This window comes from Anabas testudineus, chromosome 6, assembly GCF_900324465.2.
Source record: "Anabas testudineus chromosome 6, fAnaTes1.2, whole genome shotgun sequence".
NCBI classification, from domain to species: domain Eukaryota; kingdom Metazoa; phylum Chordata; class Actinopteri; order Anabantiformes; family Anabantidae; genus Anabas; species Anabas testudineus.
The window spans coordinates 1,383,410-1,403,215 of NC_046615.1; the positions used below are offsets into that span (position 1 = coordinate 1,383,410).

At 40.2% G+C, this 19,806-nt stretch overlaps 1 protein-coding gene across 1 annotated transcript; it reads right to left on the bottom strand.

Moving 5' to 3' along the window:
• Positions 1 to 2,389: 2,389 nt before the first annotated feature.
• cry2 (cryptochrome circadian regulator 2) lies at positions 2,390 to 18,949 on the bottom strand. Its single transcript, XM_026365576.1, has 13 exons — positions 18,647 to 18,949; positions 16,251 to 16,359; positions 14,566 to 14,708; positions 13,265 to 13,449; positions 11,235 to 11,323; positions 10,661 to 10,801; positions 10,403 to 10,528; positions 10,064 to 10,249; positions 9,607 to 9,758; positions 9,241 to 9,443; positions 5,747 to 5,827; positions 5,086 to 5,654; positions 2,390 to 4,822 (listed from the first exon to the last, which is right to left on the bottom strand). Exons 1-12 carry the CDS (start codon positions 18,802 to 18,804, stop codon positions 5,092 to 5,094), a joined length of 2,136 nt encoding a protein of 711 aa, XP_026221361.1. The 5' UTR covers positions 18,805 to 18,949; the 3' UTR covers positions 2,390 to 4,822; positions 5,086 to 5,091.
• Between the last annotated feature and the right edge of the window lie 857 nt (positions 18,950 to 19,806).

Consider the following 19,806-nt stretch of genomic DNA (forward strand, 5'->3'; position numbering starts at 1 on the left):
TTGGACAAGGCCTCCCCCACCCTCCTCTACCTCCCCTTCTTCCTCTTCAGCCTTCTCAGCATCGAACAGCTCCAAGCTTGGCCTCTGGACACACCCCTTCCACTCACTCCATGCGTTACCATTGGCTGGCCTCAGTATAACATCATCATTATCACCATCATCATTTTTCCTGGCAGGAGCAGAGCGCAGAAGAGAGAAGCGGTGGAAAGGCAGAAGGAGGAAGGAAGAGAGAGAAAGCAAGAGAGGTGGGTGGTGTTAGATAGTGACGGGATGAACGAGAAGTGACTGAGAGAGGCAGGCAGGGAGGAGGCAGAGAGAGAGAGATGCAGAGAGGGAGTGAGGTAGGGAGGGGGGAGGTGGAAGTCAGGGCCAACCAATCAGAGCACAGCATGACATCAGCTTATCTGCCTGTGGCATTTTCTGTGAGTTAAGGCTAATAAACACCGACTGTGTGTGTGTGTGTGTGTGTGTTTATGTGTAACCCAGTCAAATAAGACTACACGGGTAACTCAGAGACAGGGTGTCACACTAATCCTAGATAAAGCATCCCAATCAAATTACCCCTGTTCGTTCATTTCCTGTGGAAAATGAGTGAACCTCTAGGATTCATTTAAAGGGGAAAAACAAACCTTAGAGGACGCGTTGTTGATGTTCACCAGGCTGGAATGTGTTATATTTGCTATTTACATTGGGTCCACTTTGTCCCAGCCCAGAAGAAGGCCAACAGTGCTGCATCATTGCCTGAAGTGGCCTACATCCAGATGCTCCAGTATCTGTGTGTGTGTGTGCGTGTGCGTGTGTATGACACACACGCACACACATTGAAGGCAGCAAACACATTTGATCTCTTCAGACGCCAGCAGGAAAGAGCAGCTGAGCATCTCTTATCTCTCTCTCTCTCTCAGAGCACTCTTGTGGAGGTAGGTGTCATTCTCAAATCTACAGTCAAGAGACGCTTTCTGAATGTAAATACAGACGCTTCACACCAAGGTGCAAAACACTGGTGACGCTCCAGAACAGCAAGACTACATCAGACTAGACAGGTCCACAATCCGATTCCCTGGACTGAAGAAACTGATTAACTTGTACCAGAATGATGGGAAATAAAAAGTACAGAGAAGGAAAGGAACAGCTCAGGATCCACAACGTAGCACGTCACCTGTCATGGTGGAGGCAGTGTTATGGTATGGGTATGTATGGTATAGGTATGGGAAGATTTAATAAAAAAAAAAAAAAAAGATTAGCCAATCATTTGATATTTTGATATCATGATATTAAATTAAAACTACTAAAGGTCAACTTTTTCACATAGGACTAATAGCTCTACTAGCTCTTTGGATGTTTTCTAATTTGGCACATATGTCCACTTGGACTCAAGAATGAACCAATGTCATCAGAGGAACTGAAGTGATGATGTTTTTTCACTTCAGTGGTCATCTGAAGTCTACATGAGACTAGATCAGTCTTCACTAGAGATTTTGGTCGATTTTTTTATTCTTATATTGCACTAGAACGTCTATGAGGAGCAACATTTCATTCTTTCTGTACTGTACTTTTATCTCTACTTAGCTGAACTGAAACTCGTCAAATGGCAAGTTCAGGGTGGTGCAGAATGAAATCGAATTCAAGATCAGCTTGTGGACTTTAGCCGGTCCATAAAATGGCCATTCATAGACACATACACACACACACAGTCCTCGTCTAAAGTATCAAGTAACACACGTGCAGATCAGACTGCAGCAGAATCCTGATATCCTTTACCGATCATTAGAGAAGGATGCAGCCAGAGAGACCTGATGTAGACAGGAGCATTGTGGGAGAACAGAAGGATTAATGGAGCAAAGGACAGAAAGATCCAGTGTAGAAAAGAAAACTTGGTGGAGGCTGATAAAGGGGTTCAAATTAGTGAGCAGATTATTGTTGAAGAATATACTTTATGTTGTTGTATACCAGTAGCTCCACAGACAGGCTGGCACTGGAATGTCACACTGTCAACCCAGGAAAAGCAGTACTTGGTTTTCAGAAAATCTCTAGCCACTTTAATTTACAATTTACAGTCTGAGTAGGTGATTAGTTGATATTGACTCATATGTCACACCTCAGGTTATTAGCTTTAGCTAAGATTCAGAGCAAATATCAAATATACCAGACCAGACTTCGTTTGAATGACACCTCTGAAAAGGCACAAGTCCACTGGTCTCTCTGTCAGATTGTACTTTCATTTTCTCACTCTGAACAAAATGAGTGATTATTTTCTGTTACTGAAGGTAACGACGCCTTTAACTGAAGAATGGCTCCAACATGCTCAATAATGTGCAACAAGTAAAGTTACATTCATTTATGTTAAAATGAGTGTGGCACAAATGGAAAGCACACCACAAACTCCCAATTCAATCACAATTCCTTCAGCAATTTTAATGAAAATAAACTCTTTTTGTACAATACAAAACAAATAAATATCCATGTAATTGCAGGCAGACCTTAGTGCCCCGCAGAGCATCACACTGCCGTTAGTTGGAATGTACAGCAAACACAAGCATCCAATCTCTGCCTGTTTTGTGCCGAGGACAAATGGGGACTGTGAGCTGATTTGTCCATTTACCTTCTAGAATTCAGTCCCCATTTGTCTAGAGCACCAGCAGTGCGACGGCTCCAACGGCTGAAAGGTTTGTCTTTGAAAAATCTATGATCCCCCTATAGGGAAACTTTGACCCCATCCAGGCAAAACTGAGGAGGTTTCACAAAGTCGCACTGCCTATGGCTCACTTACTCTGCACTCTGGGTTCAGGTCTTTCCTTTGTCTTTTCTCAACTTTTGGTTTAGAGAGAGTCAAAAACTGAGGTTACAACAAAACCTTTCTGATGCAATAAGGAATGTGTGTCACTCCTCTAGAAATAAGCTGACTTGGTTTTAATCAATGTTTTAAACTTGGAAACTAGTAAAACCTGTAGAGATTTTTGTAAAAGGTACAAATTCAGTATTATCTGCTATACTATGAAGCCTTTTCTGACAAAATAGTAGAATTTGTGAAAGTTAAATAACAGCATGTGAATCTGAGCTGATCCAGAAGTTAAACTGGACTGCATAAGTTATTGCTGATTAGTCACATAATCAATTAGTTAGCCGATTGAAAATCATCAATAGATTTTTTTCTTTCTAATTTTTCAATCACTAATGTCAAAAAGAAACAAATGTCTTCACTTTATTTTTCAGATAGTTGTGGCTAAACAAAATAAGGCATAATAATTTAAAACAAGCCTGGATAAATGATAATGGGCAGACTTCATATGAAAATAATGATTTATCCAGAAACTACAAGTCAGATTGAAGGATTATAAAAACCTTCTAGTGAATGTTTAACCAAATTCATCAATCTCAACGGTTACTGATCGTGTGCAGCCTCTAGTGGATGGTCTTGGTAAGACACATCAGGACAAGAACAAAGAAGAACCTTTGTGAAACCCCCTTAATTACACCATTAGTAAATCAGACAGGTTATGGTTTTACATATTTTATATATATATATATTTTTTTATATATATATATATATTTATATACAAACTCTGATAAATACATGGGGAGAACCACACTGGGTTTTCTCTACATTCATTCCACACAAGCAGCATTTTCTATTGCCAGAGAAAAATATGGCAAAAACTTTTTGAGTCTCAAAGACCTAATTTTCCACCGTGGCACATCTACTGTGCAACGTCTAAATTAATTTCTCTCGTTAATATTGATTGCTTCAACTAGCAATGTGCTCTACCTTCAAAGATGTGTGATCCTCCAAAACGCACTGATAATTTTTGCTTTAGGGAGGACAGAAAAAGGCATATTCCCTAATTAACCTGATTACTGCTGCCAGCAAATGCATCAGATTTGTTCAACAACATTCACATCAGACATTTACATTAACATGTAGCATTTCAATCATGTTCTATAGTGTTTCTATGTGTTAAAAACAGATCATCCTTAAAGGTGTTAATCATTGGGGTCAAATGTTCAGAGCATCACAGATCTCCCATCTGAATAGAAATAAAAGCCTCCTAGAGCAGGCTCAAAGAACCACAACTGTACAGTGTAGGGAGGAATATAGGATTAACACAGATACATTTGAATGGCTGCAGCTCTACCTTGTGCCTACCTCTAAACAACAATAGTTGGTTTTTGGCCTCGGGTATTTGGTTCTGGGACTCCTGTTGTTGCCCACAACAAACCTCCTAAACCACAACTGCTGCAAAAACGTCAAGATACACGGTCTGGGAGTCTTTATGAGAATGTAGAGCAGAGCACAGATGGTGTAAAGTCAGGACATTGTGCTTTGGCAGATGACGTTCAGGCTCATGCTCCTTGTGTCAAAGGATGTTTGTAGAAGCGCGAGGATGAGCAGAGAAGAGCTACTGCTAAATACCACTCTCATAATGTCTTGTATGGGTTCATTGTGGATATGGTGTGTAAAATGAGCTGTGCATATTACCTCTGTGTGTGTGTCTCACAGATTGAACTGTAAAAGAAAGGATTCTTCATTTTTTGTCTCCGATATCTTTTTAGGACTGATTCTGTACGAACATGTTAAAATGAGCCAGTTAGTTTCAAGAAGCTTTTTAACTGATTGTCTAAACAACACTTCTATTTTTTTCCTGACCGAAGAAATGTGAGTAAAACTATTCTGCTGTGCTTCCACCTGTGTGGTATGCATGCTTATAGTACAACTATTTATGTTGTCCACATATCCAGAGAGCAGTTTGTTTGTTTGTTTTTACAGTGTGTGTCCAGTTGTCCAGGAAGATGGATGTTTGAAGGCTGTTCTCTTGAACGTCACCTGAAAGAGACACCGGAGCAGAAAACACCTTTAGAGAAACATTCAATGAAGGAGGAAGTGCTCAGATCATTTGGTTCAGCAAAGAAGCAGCTCCACAGTCTAGAACTGTTACCCAATACATGCCGAGTCACAGTTTGCATGCTAACCCTGTCCACCTCGTTTAAACTGATCAGTGTGTTACAATGACAGCCTCTCGAGTGTTTCGTACATTCGATTTATTTACTAATGTATATACAGTATAATATCCATGATTTGTATTCTACCTTGTATCACTGCTGAAGTCCTGCTGTTTCTCCACAAGTCTCCTCTTCCATTCTGTCCTCATCCTGCTCAACATCCTCTTCCATTCTTTCTTCCCCTTCTGCTTCCTCAACCTCCCCCTCCTCCTCTGCTCTCCCCCCTCCATCCCTGGCTGGTGGACCGCAGCTCTGTCGCCCGCGCTGCCTCTGGCTGCGCCGCACCTTGCGGATGAGGCCCTTCCTCCTCTGCCCAGGACAAGAGGTCTGAGTTGGGGTAGCGGCTGGGCTTGGGGATGGGGACAAGGTGGGACATGAAGAGGAAGGTGAGGAAGGTTTGGACCTAGAAACTGGGCTCTGGGCTAGTGTTAGAGGAGCTGCTGTGGACGCAAGATGGCTAGCAGAAGTAGGTGTTGTGGCTGCTGTTGGCTGTGAGTTTGAGCCCGACGAGGTGCAGGCTGTTTGTAATATGTGAATATTTGCCTCCTGTGAGTCTGGGTTTGGAGCAGAGGAGGAGGGTGCACAGACTGTGGATGAATCAGGAGCAAAAGAGCTGCCAGCTGCCTCACTGTCATCAGGACCTCTGTGAGGAGAGTCTAGAAAAAGAGAAAATAACAAGCACATACCGTGAACAGGTGAAGAATATTTATGATAACATTTTTAAATCAAACTTTGGTTTTCTACCTACCAGGGCCGCTACTGGCCTGGGATTCATCAGTCATTGGTGGTTCTGCCTCCTCCTGGATTGTTGGTACTGATGCTAGTAGACCTGACACACAGAACCCCAAACACATTGAGATTTGAAGGTTGCTACTTTTAGGATAAGTATCCATAAAAACTATGAAATTACTTAAAATGATTTACAAAGGTCATTATAGGTCCCCAGCTGTGGTCAAGCCAAGGATGCCAGAGTTATATGGAATGCGCCATATATAGTGTGAGAATAGCACTGATGAGCCATTAGTACAACAATGGGATACAGTGTAGCAGTTTGATGGTTTAGACACTACTGTCTCTGACTCTTTAGTGAAATATTTGGCCATTCTTGCTGGGTGGAAAACTTCAGCAGTCTTGCATCTTGTCTGATCATAGAAAACGTGGCATGCATTGCTCGCATCTTTAGATGCAGCAGAGAACTGTGTCATATGATGGGTTTCCCAAATACTCCCAAGCCCATTTGTCTATATTGATCATGTTACTGCAGCAATATGGTTTCACATGCAATGCTGCCTGAGGGCTCAAAGGTCACACACATGTAACAGTGGTTTCAACTCTTGGTCTTTACACACTGAGATCTCCCTGGAATTCTTGAATCTTTTCACCATGATAAAGTTTGACTGTAGATGGTAAAAGACCTAAATCTTGCACTGAAAACAATTTCCTCATGTTTAACACAAAGGGGTAGCTGTGGCTCAATAGGTAGAGCAGTTGTCTCCCCGGCTGCCACGTCAAATGCCAAAGTGTCATTGGGCAAGATACTGAACCCCAAGTTGCCCCCGGTGAGTCAGGTCAGCTGCATAGCAGCTCAGCCATCGTTGTGCGAGTGTGTGGGCTTGTGTGTGTGAATGGGTGAATGAGACGCAGTGTAAAGTGCTTTGAGTACCAGCTAGGTAGAAAAGCGCTAAATAATTGCAGAACATTTACCAAAGGTGAACATGGAATCAAACTGTTCATATTTCATAATGTGCATAAATAAATGTTATGATCAACATCATATAGTCAATGTTTTTCCAAATAGGGCTTTTTATTTTGCTTAGATTGCAAATCATTCTGCAGCTGAGTTGGTTTGTGAACTCTGTCATAGCTTTATTTTCAATCATCCATCAGGCTTGGAAAGTGCAGCCTAAGTGGCTGTTTTTCTACAGCTTAGAGGTTCAGTGTCTTGTCCAGGGACATTTGGCACATACAGTGCATCCTGAAAGTACCGTATTTTCCGCACTATAAGGCCAACCTAAAAACCTTCAATTTTCTTAAAAGCTGACAGTGCGCCTTATAATCCGGTGCGCCTTATATATGGATCAATATTGAGTCAGTCACGCAGTAGAACACGGGAATAGACGTTAACATTAACGAATCAATGGTGCGGAAGTGGAGGCAGCGACAAGATGGCCAAGTAAAGAAGACTAAACAGAGTTTCCGAGGGAACAAAGCGAGATGGCTACAGTTGGAGGACAAACGCCTATCTTTTCTTTATGTAACTGAAAGAAACTAAATTAACAAATAATACACATCGTTACACATTTCGTATGTTACACTCGCACACGCTAGCTTGACTTGAATGAAGCTATTTACAATAACACCCACACGTAATTTATCACATGTAACAGGTAACAGCTAACATACTTCTAATGACAATAAACATGTTAATACTTACAAAGACAAATGCACAAACGTATAAATCACACTCAGCATATACATGAACCAGTTGGTTTTACTGTGGAAACTAAACTAGTTTAATTTACCAACGGAGAAAATACGTCAAAGCTGTTCTATTGAACAGAGAGTGGAAAGAGCGCTCACTCTGCAACTAATTATCTTAACAGAGATCAACTAAAATACACAACTCTCACTCTGATACATTTTTAAGAACAATACTATAATACTTTTTAGCTGCCTGTCACAACTTATTGTTATTCATTTATCACTTGAACTGAAAGGCATGATGGCAATCTATTAATAAAGTTTGACGGACCTCGCTGTGTGAGTATCCCCCGACTACCTTTTAGGCTGACCTCTTATTTTGAAGGTCCCATTTCCGGGCGGAATGGTGTTCATGCAGCAGCTTGATATTTGTTAAACCGATTGATTGCACCTGTTGTGCACCCGACAAACTCATGACAAACTAGTGTGGAGGACCTAAAGTAGTCGACGGCTGAGGATTCTGCTACATGGATTATTGCTTTGGAGTATGGACTGTGATACTTTATCCCGGTTTGTGTTTTGTTGAATGCCGCTGTTTTTCGTTGGATTATTTTGGATTTCCTATTGGAGCTACGGGTTTGGATTATCTATGTTTCAAGGACTTTGATTTCACCAGGTATTAATATTGACTCCTTTTGTGTTCTTCTAAAGAAAAGACTGCTCAGCTGATCGTTGCGCTGTAGTTTTGTTTGTGTGCCGCAGTAAACGCACTGAACTGAGTAGATTGCTTCAGCCTTGTTATTGGTCCTACTAACTCCTGACACTTGGTTTTGTTGACATTCCCTTTAGCACAGCTCCATCTCATGTTGCATAACTAACGCCAGCCTCTACTGTAGCGTCTGTTCTATCCGCCTTATAATGCGGTGCCCCTTATATATGAAAAAAGTTTTAAAATAGGCAATTCATCAAAGGTGCGCCTTATAATGCGGTGCGCCTTATAGTGCGGAAAATACGGTATTCACAGCCCTTAACTTTTTCCATATGTTGTTATGTTACAGCCTAATGTCAAAGTGAAAGAATTTTGTACCTTTAGCACCAATTACAGTCTCAATTATTTTTGAGGATGATGCTACAAGCTTTGCACACCTATTTTTGAGCAGAACTCTCAAGCTCCATCAGGTTGGATGGGGAGTCTCGGTACTTGACATACAGGCCAAAGAGTTCAATCTTTGTTCCATCAAACCACAGAATCTTGTTTCTCATGATCTGGCCACTCTACCATACAGGCCTTTGAGGTCTACAGACAATTCCTTGAACGTCATGGCTTGGTTTGTGCTCAGACATGCACTGGTAACTGTGGGGCCTTATATACTGTAGACAGGTGTATATTTTTCCAGATCATGTCCAAATAACGAAATTTCCTACAGGTGGACACAATCAAGTTGTAGAAACATCTCAAGGAGGTTCAATGGAAACGGCATTTACCACAGCTCAATTTTGAGTGTCATGGCAAAGATTGAATACTTATATACGTGTGATTTATTTTTTTTTATTTTTTTATAAATTTGCAAAGATTTTAAACAAACATCTTTCACTTTCACAAAGTTAAGCACTGAATACTTTCTGGATGCACTGTACCTCTACAGAGCTGATGTTAGTTTGATATTGTGTTTATGTTGGTATCTGTAGCCAGAGTGGTCACATTGTACAAATGTTGCACAATAATCCATGTAGATATCAAGAACAAACAGCAAACATACAACATGTGTGGTGATTATGTGTCCACCGTGTTATAGAGTTTAGTCTTGTTGGTTGACTTACTTAGTCCTCTGTAGTGAGAGAGCTGCTGATAAACTTGTTTCATCCTCTCGATGTTGAGCCGGCTGCCCTCTGCGTGGTTAATCATAGGTTTGGGGTAATCCACTCCCACTACACAGTTGGCTGCCTTCTGGACCGAGTCTGGTGCGTTCCATGGCTCATAGATGTACCGGTTTGGGTAGTCTTTCAAGATAGGGATGTAACGCCTGTATGAAGTTGCAAAGAAGACTTTGAACATTGGAACTTTGTGTTTTCAGCTGACATTTAATGATATTTGCAGTCAGTTTTACAGAGTTTGCTGAGACCCAAAATTAAAAATGTTGTTAATGACAGTCTCGCAATCTGTAGAAGTGCGGTCATAAGTTTCACCTGATGTAGTCTCCTGATGGGTCGGTCCTCCTTCCAAAGCCAACAGGGCAGTAGCAGTGGAAGAACTGCTGGAAAAACGCACTGCAGGAAAGCCACATCCAGCTGCCGGCGTTCACACTCCAGTCTGCATCCAGAAGCAGCTCCTCAAATACCTGCAGGAACACACAGACAGACTGGCTGAATGATAATATTAATAATAATAACTGATACTTTATTAATCCCCATGGGGAAATTCTTTCTGGACAGGCTGCATCTGTTGTTGCATTTTGTTGTCTAGGCCATGATATGTGGCCAGGAAATGGGGGGGGGATCAAATCACCAACCATGGCATTTGCAAACAACGGTCCTACCAACTAAGCCGCTATCACATTTTCTAACAGAGCTTAGCACAAAGAGCGTAGACAAAAAACAAACTAGGTTTAATGTCAGAGATCTGATTTGTGTTAGTGTGTCGTACCCTCATGCCACTCTCCCAGCTGATCCACAGGTCTCCCCTGGTAAGGAAACAAGCCACGGCGTGTCGGGCCAGGTGGTGGATCCAGCCCTCCTGTCTCAGCTGGGTCATGATGGCATCAATCCATGGAAAACCAGTCCGACCCTCTGCCCACTTGGCCAGTGCCTCTGGGTTCTGATCCCATGGAATCTGGAGATACATTTATGAAAGAGGATAGAAATTTACTTTTGTTGATAACAATCCTTAAAAACTCTCTCTGGATTGGACCACTCCAATCCAGACAGCAATCAAACCACTCTTCTATCCATATAACACATGTATGTTGCATGGCGCACAGTCTACCTGAACACAGATGGGGTTTCCCTCCATGCGATCAAAATTTGGGTTATTTGTGGCAGCTGTGTAGAAGAACTCCCTCCATAACAACTGGCCAAAAAGGGACAAAGGAGGACTGCAGCGCTTACGGAGCTGATGGAAAGGCACAGACAAGAGGACTGTAATCAAAACACTGTGGTTCCAAATCAAAGGTTAAAGAGGAAATTAAATAGCTGGATTGTCAGAGAGCAGAGCAAACAAACAGCATCTGGCCGAAAGTTATACCTTCATGTAGAGCTCTCTGAGGTTGTAGTACAAAACCCTACAGGACAGACAGCCGAAACGCAGGTAGGGGCTGAGGCCAGTGGGACTGGCATACAGAGAGCATGTGTTGACCCGAGAGTGCTCAAAGTTGGCCACCCATACCTGTACAGAGAGAAACAGGAAGAACAACAATAATAAGAATAATGATGATGATAATAATAATTGTTATCAGTCACTATCCTGATTTTATTTTGATTTACTGCAATAGCAAAGACAACAATTCCTATCATTTACAGTTTATTCTACTTTGAAGTTTGTTTGTTTTTTCTATTGTAAATGAAACTCCTCACTCTTTGCACAGATCTTCCACATCGTCAACAATGACACCTCCCTTATTTGCTGCTTTTAATCTGACAAATCCGCAAAAAGTATTAGTTTTGACTAGCTTTTGAGAAACAAGCATGTGTCCCAAAAAATTAAAACTGAATCAAAACAAACAAACAAACAAAAAGATCATAGCCACCTTGATGGCTACTACACCTTTTTTTTTGAAAGCTTTCAAAACAAACTGGACCAGTAATGGGGCTTTAGTTACCTTCTTATCCAGATGTTTGTTGAGCCTTTCCAGAGCCTCAGATTCTCCTCCACGCCACACAGCAGGAGGTAAACCCTCTGTCCTGAAACCTGGACACATTTACATGAAGAGTATGTCAAATAAGAAGCATTTGATTGCTACTTGAAGAAAATATGAAGGTGAACTCTATATTATACCGTGGAATTTTAATGTGATTATTAACAACTCCAGGGCCATGCAGGAATACAGTAAAATGTGCCCATATTATGCAAATTCCATTTTTTGTTATATTTGTACACATGTGACTCTCTGGTGCATGTAGACACCAGTTATGTTTAATTCGCACTTTTAACTCGCTCCTTTTTTTTTTATATATTCTGGTTTTGTAGAAAGCAGTCCTTGAACTGTTGATGGTATTGACTGTAGATGGTAAAATTCAAAATTCATGCTCAAAATGACATATTGTCAAGTCTCAGGGACCCAATCCCTGCTTAGGCTCCAAACACTGCTCATGACAACCTCAGCTAAAAACTCACAGTCTGTTATTGTTTTTCCTTGCTACAGCAAACACACACTAAAAAAAGCTCTGCAGTTATTGTTGAAAACAATAAAAGGTTTCCATGTAAAATGTGCCTTACTTACAAAGATGTGTTATCAAGAATATTTACTGTGTGTCCAATGGTATATATGTCCCATTCATAAGAATATGTTATACGTGTGTGAAATGTTACAAAAGTGTATAATCTGTCCAGCTAGGCATCTTTAAAAAAATTGGGTACTTAAAAGGCATGAAAATAATTGTGTCAGGAAAGCAGCACACAGCTGCATGAGGTCAAAGACAGTGCAGTGCCCCACAGTTGCAAAGAAGAGTTACATATTTATAGATGAAGCCTCAGGTCAAACAAATGTGGTGCATATAGGTTGTAAATAATGGTGAAAGATTTTTGGAAGCAGAATCAAAGAAAAAAATTTACTTTGCTTAGAAGGGGCTCTGGGCAGCCCAGAAGTGTATTTAAAGGGTGCCCACAGCCAGCTTTCCAGACATTATCCAGATGTGTCTCAGTTGTATTGAACTTTTTGTCAATAAAGCTAACCTCACTTCTGAACACGCTACTGCCTCTTTGTCTGATTTTTATGAAGAAATTCTGCAACATGTTGGACACTGTTAAGAAGAGAGTCTGACTAAACGCAAAAAGACAGAGAGATAGACAGAACTGTGACACCACACAGTCCTCGCAGGAGCCAACAAACAGTTCAGACCGTTTGAGGCTCCTGGATTAATTTCAGCATTGAAGCTCAAAGCCCTGGATCTCATTTAAAATTTGATACAAATGCAAGTGGGTTAGCTTGTTGAATGCAGCCACATTAGCTGCACACTAATGCTACATGGTTAATGTGGATAACATTAGTTTCTCTCAGACTGCAGAGAAGGGTACATTTTCAGGTAATCACCCAGCAGGACAGTCAGGATGTCCTAGAAACACTGTGTGAAATATAAATTAATATTTATAAAATATCTTGTATGGCAGTAGTGGATTGAATAGTGGTAAAGTAGCATGTTTATCTGACATTATTTTAACAACTTGTCGTGTCGTGTCTGCTGCTACAAAAAAATCTTAGTGATCATGTCTTTGTAACTTGTAGTGTGTTCGGGTTTTTTTTTTTTTTTTTTAAACTTCATTCAAGGTTCACAAACGTCTATAATCTACACGTCTTTTCAGCATTATAATGTACAGGCACGTTTTGGGGACTTCAGGGACCCCGTTTTTAAGCTCCAAAAGGAGCATAATACAGGCACCTATGCTTTTCAAAATGTGTTGGACAACATATAATGCTCACCCATTCTCAGTTACACACAGCAGTGCAGGAGTATTTTTCAAATCAAACCTAACACTGATACTGAATGAATTTGATCACAACCTCTCAACTAATTATCCCTCAGTATAATCAGATAACAACGAAATGTGAAGTGCCTGCTCTTGTGCTCAATAGAATTAATACACCTGTCACTGACACATTCATTTCTAAAAATCTAACAAAAACAATCATACCTAGTTCTTCCAGTGAAGGTATACTGTAGAGCTGGTCATGGTTATCAGCTATCTTAGTGCAACATTTGTCCATTTGCTGCTGAGTAACAGGAAGCAGAGGTCTCCTGGGCAACTCCAGTCTGCTCACAATGGTCTGAAACCGCTTAAAGGTCAGAGGAGGATTGTTGTTGTTCATCTCTATTATCCTGTGACCAATAGAAAAAACACACAAGTTTGGCAATCATTGTGAAGACATTAGCCTAGACCCCTACTGTTGCGTAGGCCATGTTAATCTACTCCAGTGCTTCTCAATTATTTTCTGTTACGCCCCCCCCCCAGGAAGAACTAAACATTTGCGTACCTTTCATTTCTCTCATTACCTCTCTCTCTCTCTCTCTCTCTCTTTCTTTTCATCCCTGTTAAATAGTTTTCCTTGGTGTCTCTTGAGGGTTTATTTACTACACTTCAAACCTCGCGCTCTGTGCTGTGCGCATACGCGCATATTCAAGTGCAGCCAAAAAACACGTTTCCTGGCGTCACACGCGCCCCCAGGGGGGCGCACCCCACGATTTGAGAAGCAGTGATCTACTCTGTTTTAAATATGCACTGCCTTACCCTAACCATAACAGTTCAACCTGAACTTTACCCTAACCTAACTCGAACCAAAACCTAATTCCGTAACCGTAACCTTGAAACCTAGTCCTAGCCCCAAATTGAGAACCGGCTAAAATACCCTCACTTTGTAAGAAATCATGCTCACAATCACACACACACACACACACACACACACACACACAGTGGAAATGTTGCACTGACTTAAGTACGCATTCATTTCATGGAGACAAAGCAAATTGGTATCTTCTGTCTGACTGAGCACACCTGATCCAGGTAAGCAGTAGTGAGTAGGACAAGGTTATTTGAGGACTAGGACTGAGAACTAATACATGGTGAGGAACAGCATTTGGTGTCCATGAGGAAGGCAAGTCCTTACAAGTGAACGTCTAAACTGATTATGTTTAGACAAATACACACACATTCATATTTGATTAATTATGTAATAGTGAATTAATACTGTGTTTGTTTGAATGCTGTTCATGATGAGGGCAAGACACAGTATGGGTTGTATTTGAAGAAACTCCTTTTATATTTCCTACACTCTGTTATTCATTCTGGTCCCAGCCCCTAGACAGAGGTGTGTACACCTAACACACTTAAGTTATGGTTCAAAGTATGGTCCTTTAAAGTATTTGTCATCTGACCTGTGCCTCATGATATCTACATTGACCAACTCAATTTGAACATGTGTGTGTGCACTAACGAACCTATCCAGGTTGTAGAGGGTGTGTGAATTTCTGACAATTGTCTCCACCCCAAACTCCTGGGCCAATTTGATGATGGCTCCATCTCTTTCCTTCCCATAAGGCTCTGGGTCACATTCGAACGTTAACCTGGTCACTTTCCATTCCTACGGGAAGGCAGAGAAAGAAAAACACAAACCAAGAATCTCTGAGCCATGTAGTAAGACAGGGGATTTAAAACAGAAATTGTGATACAGAGGTCACAATTGAATATACTGCAAGATTGTGATACAAGATTATTTATTATATTGTGATATATTGCAATTCTGTAAGCAAGTTGAAATATTGGTCAGATTTGCCAATGCTAAGAATCTGGCAATGATTCTGATTCTGATATGTGTCAAGGTGGGTAATGGGGAATAGGTAATGATTTACAATTCAGTATAATGCATTATCAAGATACAAGGGTTAGTTTTCAATATAATGTGATTTTGTGATAAAGGGGTATTTCTGATTTCAATATATTTCTCATTTCTAATGCTAACCTTATGCTGCACCCCTATGCTAATAGCATGAATCTTTGCATGCAAACTATTGATTAGAAATTTCTAGTTTTTGAAAATGTATGTGCCATCACAAACTATAATATGTTATATTCTATATATTCTTATAGTTCTAAAACAATAAGTCATAACAAAAATCAAATAGTAGGGCAGATTGGAGATTTGCTCTGATGTGGTTCAAAGCAGGATGACCAGGCAAGATGTGTGTTTAAAATGTATAGATTATAGATGTGAAGATAAATCATAACTGTGTGCTCAGTCACAAAAAACACAATAAACATGGTTCTCAACTCATTAGCTAGAGAGATTTTCACTCCTTTAAACAGCACTGATGTAAAAAGAAAACAACAACACAACAGGGTGTGTTCAGTACACAGCACTGTTCGTGCAGACTTGGTTACAGGTGAAAGAGTCCATTTCACAGTCACAATAAGTGTTTGTCCTCTGAATGAACTTTGTGTCCTCGCAGATTCATCTTAAAAAGACAGGTCTCTCTCTCCCAAGTTCTCCTAATTAAATAGCAGCTGGAAAACAGTGAAATCACACACTTCCCACGACAGATTCATCAGATCATTTCTACCTCAAAGTGCAACACAGAGCTTGATCAGACTTTTAGAGCTGTGTCAAAGAAAAATGTAAATTGAGACTGATTTTACTTCACACTTTATTAGCCTTATTTTTTATTCTTGGTCATATGCTTCAAGATAAGTGCAGACAAGCAAGTAAGGCTATGAAATAAGGTTAGATCCTAAAGTTTGGAAATAGTAACTGGTTGAGGTCAGGCTGGTGTCATGTTCAGAATAACCTCAACACATTTAAGGGTAAACAGCCTGCACTTCTACAAGAATCTACTCCAGAGCCTTGGAATATAATGCTAAATCATAAACGCTCACACACTAGACATTCCAGCATCGTCTAACATGGCCATAATAAAAGCAGGTTAACATTCCTTAAACTATTTGAATGAACAATGACAAGAGTCAGATATGCATCTAGTTCACATACAGCTGTGAACATTATGGATGAATGGTCAGTTGATTATAAAACATCTACAAGATGCACTGTCTTGATCTTTTGGTCAGGAGCCTTTGGCATTTTGAAGTTTAGACAGACGGATGACAGGAGGTGGTGGGTGGGTGTACCAACCTTAAAAAGCCTTGGGAAAACATCAGTGGGCTGCCCTCTGACCACAAACAACCTGGAGTTAAGTTTCTTTAGACTCTTGTCCAGATCCTCCAGAGCCTCCAGCAAGAACCTGTGTGCACACACAGAGCAGAGAAATGCTAACTAGCGAGAAATATTTGTAGCCATTAAGCTGTTAGTGCTTCACAATAAAACATTTTAATGGTTGCAGTAAAGCAGCAAGAAGCACTATGTTTGCATCTCCACAAAAGAAACTCTTCCAGGAACTCTTGATTGAGAAAGTGAGGTTGTGGCTAAACATTGCTGATAGTAATTAGTTTAGTCGATGCCAATGATGCATTCACACAGTCTAAAGATCTGAGACCACATGGAAAATGTGTGACATTTTCATGTTTTCATACAGTATTTTCATGTACACATTAGCAAAGAGGAGCTCTGTCTGTGTCTCAAATTGTGGCTAGGTTGAATGTTTCTATAGGGACAGCAAATGCCACTATAATATGCTTTGTACAAACTTGGGTTTCAACCAAAAATGATCAGACACCACAACTGAACACATTGTTAGATCGATTTTGCCTGTAAACAATACCTTTCAACCAACCACCACACACTCATGAATTTAATACTATTGAGCAGCAACACGGACATCATTGAAATGATCATATTTAGAACATAAATCGCTTCACACTTTGCCATCACTACTAACATGTAGCCACACAACTATTTTTGTTAACACTATGACTGTGACAGTCACTATGCCTTTCAAAGAGTAAAAGTTTGGAAGTTACTGTACTATGTGTTACCTTCCTCCTTTAAGGTATAGAAACATAAATGCATATGATATATCAGCAACGAGTGAAATCAATCAATATGAAAATTAAAATCATAACATGTCCTTATATAAGCTACAGAATATCCAGCTACAACTATAGATGGATATCCCTGAATGTTGTAACATAAATACAAATCTGTTTGTCAAAGCTTTAAAAATGAAATTTCAGAAACACTGTGTCTCAAAATAACAGAAAAAAAAACTATGTGATGTTAACTGACACATCTGTTTTCTGTTTGTAGTTCAGATGAAACCTGCTGATAAAAAAGATGTGTGGTGTGGCAGGAAATATTATGTTAACCTCAGCAGACAAAACAAGTTTATCATTTGATGCCACCAGAGATACGGTTAATGACTTTGAATAGTTTTCTTCTTATTTTGCCATTAATCCCATAAAAAGTCTAAAACCAAAAATGACCAAGCTGACTACTTGCTGTAACATCTGAACCTAGTTTTTTAGCTTATTTGCCTACACCATAGAACTCTACTGTTGTTCAAAAACACATCTGCAAGTCACACAGTTGGACTGGATATGTTTCTTACTCAGGAAAACTGTGACCCAGTTAGTATTAGTAAATACAAATAGTATTTGTTCAAAAAAGAAGAGAACGACCACAAGTCAAAGAGACACTTCAGGGCTCTTTTTCTCAAAAAGCACTAAGGTTACACTTTTCATGACGAAATAACATGTCACCCAATTTAACAGTGTGACTTGATGTGTTCTTCAAAGTTTTTGAGAAAGATATTGGAGGTGTATGGCACAGAGGTATAAAGTAAAGCTGGCTCTGGATTCGTTGCAGTTCACTGATGCTACTGTTAATGAAGTATTTGGATGTTTCTAGCAATAATCTGAAAAAAAAAAATCACTCCCCTTTAACTTAAGTCATGTAATAAAGTTAACTATGTGTAAAGCTACCCATACATATGTTTAAGTAGACTTTTTTATATTGCCTATTACTTACTATGGGCTGTAAACACATGATGTGCATTCACTAAAACTGATCTCAGCGTCGCTCTGTTTATCGGCAGCATATCAGTTTTGTGTGAACACAGAACTCAGAATAGTTGATTTAATCTCACATAATGTACAAATCGACTTGCTCAAGTAAATTATCGTTATTATGCAATTCTTTGTTTGCTATCGTCATTACATGTTTCTATTTATTTCACCAAGCTAGTTAGTTTGCTAGCTAACAGCAACTTGCTTTCTGTGCCGTTACGTTGTGTAACGTTTTAACAGTTATGGGTTTACGTCAATGCCAAATATCCAAATGGTCAGTAGTACTTCAGTAAGTGTTATATTTTGCATATGTACGAGAATAATACTAAATTGTTAGTTACTTCTTTGGTTGTTTGGACTATCGCTCTTTCCGTTTTTAGCTAGCGTTAGCTTACTGACGTGGATTGGAGGCCCAAGCCTTAACTCCAAGTGTTGCACATTTAAGGCTAAGTAAACAGCCATGAATCACAAAAAATGGCGACCTGATAATCATAAAACTATGTGCCCAACCGCTGTTTAATTCAGCTCAACTGTGTCACAGGTAGAGTTAACAGTTAGCCTACAAACCTCCATCGGTTGATTCCCACATTCGCGGCGCCAGCAAACCATGGGTCCAGGACATAAACACAGCGCACTGTATGTGCTCCATTGAGGGCCTCTTGCAACGCCGGATTATCGTGCAAACGCAGACCTTTGCGAAACCAGTGCACTGAATTCACCGCCATCTTTAGCTCTTATTCCATCATTAGATATGAACCAAATAAAATGAAGCCAAACGCGCTGATTCAAAGCCTAAAACAGTTACAATATCGGAGACTCCCACAAACTTTCCTTACTGTGAAAACGATACACCAACACGGAGGGGGCGTGGCATGTGTCAGGCTCCCTGGACGTGTTCGCTGATTGGGCAGACGGGATCACGTCAACATGACTTACACAACAGGACATTTCATTGGCTGATTGGCAGGTGGCTGTGACGAGGGTCTGTTTGTGACTGAGAGCAGTGTGGTCCTGATGCAGACAACTTAAAGGCTCAAACAAACTGCATCATGATCACATATCAACTGTTATTCTTATATTATTATTCTAGACATTGTAAGCATACTGCATGTGTGACACCACTGACATAGACATATTCAAATAGCTCATGTTGTTCTGAGGAAACTGATATTATTTACTGGGGTGAATTTCATTTGAATTGTTAACCATGGCTGCTATAATCTTTGCTTTGTCTCTGATTATAGTATTCACATCCTACACAAAAAGCTGCCCTGTTGCAATTTACTGAATCAAATTGCTAGCTGATTTTCTTCCAGGCTGTGAATCAGAGGCTGCAGCATGAGCAGCCACAAGCTTTAAGGCAAAGGTTGTGGCAGGGAAACTGTAACAACCTGAGTTCAGTGAATATATAGGTGGATAGCTTAGCCAGTGGATATTCAGCTTGAGATGAGGACTAGAGCCCTGGATGGTCTGATCTGAAGCCAGACTTCTTTTTTTTTTCAGTTCTCGTTCTAATGTACCAGCAAAGAATTTTCTCAAATCCTGCCACACTTCAGGAAAATCTTTTCCCGTATCCACATGTGTCTGTAACTGCTGTGTGATTATGGGACCACATATTGACAGAGTGGAAGATGAGCTGCATAAAATGGATTTTCTCATTGGTATTGAAAGCTTGCACCATTAGATTACCTTGAAAAAATCAGCCTCTATCCTGTCATAGATAACTT